This window comes from Gekko japonicus, unplaced genomic scaffold (assembly GCF_001447785.1).
Source record: "Gekko japonicus isolate JY-2015 unplaced genomic scaffold, Gekko_japonicus_V1.1 scaffold5836, whole genome shotgun sequence".
NCBI classification, from domain to species: Eukaryota; Metazoa; Chordata; class Lepidosauria; order Squamata; family Gekkonidae; genus Gekko; species Gekko japonicus.
This window is the reverse complement of record NW_015174427.1, coordinates 5,686-8,934: the sequence shown is the minus strand read 5'-3', so window position 1 is coordinate 8,934 and position 3,249 is coordinate 5,686. Positions and strand designations below refer to the sequence as shown.

At 45.4% G+C, this 3,249-nt stretch overlaps 1 protein-coding gene across 1 annotated transcript in view; it reads left to right on the top strand.

The window, feature by feature from the left end:
* LOC107121471 (mucin-6-like) overlaps window positions 1-3,249 on the top strand; it is a gene marked incomplete at its 3' end in the record, with an annotated part of 37,628 nt that overhangs the window by 30,603 nt on the left and 3,776 nt on the right. Inside the window, exon 14 of the mRNA XM_015424380.1 lies at window positions 998-1,092. Within this exon, the coding sequence (XP_015279866.1) occupies window positions 998-1,092 (95 nt within the window). The remainder of the gene's footprint in view (window positions 1-997; window positions 1,093-3,249) is intronic.

Here is a 3,249-nt window from a genome sequence, read left to right as displayed (position 1 = left end):
TCACTGGACTGTTTTGGATTGTTAGCTATTGGGGGGGGGGAATGTGCAGATCTGTCCTCCCAGAGGAGGGAGAGCTTGTACCTGAATAAAACTTGGTCTTAAAGGTGCCACTGGACTGTTTTGGACCGGGGCCCCAGGGGGGACTCTGCAACTTACCTGGCTGCTTCTTGCTCTGACTGAGGGCTGCTGGGAGCAGGGGGTATGGCTTGTTGCATGTGCCCGCCCCCTGGGCTCTTTACTGCCGGAGCTCTGCTCCTGTGCGCTCCTGCAGGGAATGACCCCTGCTTGTAGGACCTCCTGCTCTCCTATGAATTTAACCAATTACTCTGCTCATCTTTGGAGACCCTGCTTTGGGTGCCCCCCACGATCGAAGGCTAGATGGGAGGGCAACCCAAAAAAGGGTCTTCTTTATCATTGCACCAAAACTTTGGAACTCCCTCCCAGGGAAACTCATCTTTCTCTTTCCGTTGTTCTCTTCCACCAGTAGGTGAAGAAGACTTTTGAGGATGGGCTATTCCCTCACTAATTTTTACTAGCTCTGTTTATATTCTTGTGTGTTCGTGTGTTTTTTATTTGTTTTAAATATGTTGTATTTTTGTATTTTAAATGCTTTTCCGTGTCTGAAATGTTTGAATGTTTTGTTTCAAAGTTCGCCACCTTGGGGACACTGAATTGGGTGGGAAAGCAGCACAGAAATATTTTAAATACATAAATAAATAACTAGGAAGTTCAGACTCTTGATCGGAGAAGCAAATACTTCACATGTAAAATAAATTGGAACGGTCTTCTTCATAGGTAGTCATGAGAAGTATGACAAATGACAAACCTAGCCACAAATATCAAGAAAATAAGTGAAGCAGGCTAGGAAATAGGCTACAAAAGTAACTACAAGGTATTATAGCCTCTGTTGCCAGTTTGCCTTCATCTTGACTGTTTTAAGATTGGCTCCGAAATAAAGGAAATTGGATTACATCCTTTCTTTGTGTCTTTTGTCTAGAAATGTGTGCAGAGACCCACTGCTCCATTCTTATAAAGAAGGGATCATTATTTGAGAAATGTCATCCTGTGGTGAATCCTGCTCCATTTTATAAGGTAGAGATTACAAGAAACCAACCAGCACAAAACAGATAAATGTTTGATTGTGGGGGGTGCCTGAAATGGTCCAGAATGAATCATAATGTGTAACTTGGTGATTCTTTTCTTCTCTTTCAAATCAATATTAAATTCAGTCAAACTAATCAAATCCACGTTAAAGGCTACTGATTACGAGCTCAGTCTAGAAAAGGAGGCAAGAGAGAACACAGAGAACTAAGCAGTCCTAGTCTACCAAGGAAAGGATTACAAGCATTGTATCAACATCCCTGGCAAAATACAATTGGCTATAGCCAACATCGACCTACCTCATTCCTTTGCTGCTATGATTACATAAGAAATTTTGGAGGGGCTCATGAACGCATTCAGAGTCCCAAATATTTGTCAGAGACTAATAAAATTTGTGGCAGCCACAAAAACTCATAAAGGTAAAGGCAAAGGTTTCCCTTGCTCGAAAGTCAGTTGAGTCTCTGTTTCAAAGCCGAAGAGCCAGCGCTGTCCGAAGATGTTTCCGTGGTCATGTGGCCAGCATGACTAAACACCAAGGTGCATGGAACGCTGTTACCTTCCCACCAAAGTGGTACCTATTTATCTACTTGCAATGTCTTGCTTTCGAACGGCTAGGTTGGCAGGAGCTGGAACTAGAGACGGCAGCTCACTCCGTCACGCGGCACACTCGGGTCTCGAACTGCTGAACTACTGACCTTCCACAGCCTGCAGTTCAGTGCCTTAACCACTTGAGCCACCGCAGCTCAAAAACTCATACCCTGCCACCAGAGGTCAATTCAGGGGGGATCGCGGGGGATCGCAGTTCCCCCGGGTGAGATGCATGGGGGCGGGGCAAATGATGAAGCTCCGCCCCTTCTTCCAGCCACCCCCTGCTTCCAGCCTCATTCTGTTACAGAAGGAGGAAGAAGCAGGAGGGTAAGTTGGCGTCCTCCCCCTCTGCCTGGCTGAGGCCACTCTACGTGGCCTCCGCAAGGACTCCCAGCCCCATCCAGGAGCTTCCCCGAGGTAGCTGTGTTAGTCTGTTGCTGCAAAATAGTCCAAGAGTTCAAATAGCACCTTTAAGACTAACAAATAGCACCTTTAAGACTAACCTTTAAGACTAAGACTAACTGAGTGGTGGGTGTGGCCTTATGACACACTTCCGGTGATGGCAGGGGGTGTGGCATATGCTAATGAGTTATGCTAATGAGTTCCCCTAGCTCTTTTTCTACGAAACGACCCCTGCCTGCCACAAATGTTGTTAGTCTTTAAGGTGCTCCTGGACTCTTGCTCTTTTCTACTGCTGCAGGCAGACTAACAGGGCGATCCATCTAGATTTGTCAAAGAGAGTTGCCAACTACGGCTTGGGAGATTCCTGGAGATATGGGGTGGTTCCCAGGGAGGTCAGAGTTTGGGAAAGGGTGGGAACTCAACAGAGATGTGATACCAAGGAGTCCACCCTCTAAAGCTGAAATTCCCTTAGGGGAATTGATGCCTGTTGTCTGAAGAGCCAGTCCAGAGACCTCCAGGCCCCAACTTGAATTTCATAGCTGTAATCAAGAACCCTTCTAAGTAGCTCACGATTTTCTTGAAAACATTGAATGGCAGGCTGGCTGAAAGACACAGCTTTGGAATGTACTCAGGACAACTGTCTTTATTACAGCAGCAAGCCAGTTCACTTGACACACAACATTTTCATCACCCTTAAGTATTAAGCTTTGAATAAGCCATCATAGTTCTAACACCAAAGCCAGAGCCTTTGTATAATACAAAACCCAACACTTTTAAATGGAGTCAGTTTGACATATTGAATTCATCTGTGTTTGATCAAGTGTTGCCATTTCAGACTGTACCGCTTTTTCCCCACTGTTTTTCGCCCGTGCGGGCGAGCTCCGGCGTTTTTTTAAAGTTTGCTTTATAGCGCTATAGCGCTATAACAAAACACTCCAGCCATTCCAATGGCGTTGATATATTGCTGATATATGGTGCTATAACGCTATAAAGCAAACTTAAAAAAAAAAAAGCTGGAAATCACTTGCGCGGGCGAAAAACGGCGGGGAAAAGCGCATCGGAACCGGAAGAGGAAACTGAAGACTACTTAGAACAGGTTGACAGGTAAAACACTTCAGCCCTGTTTCCTAAACGGGACAGAAGCATTTTTATGTGAAA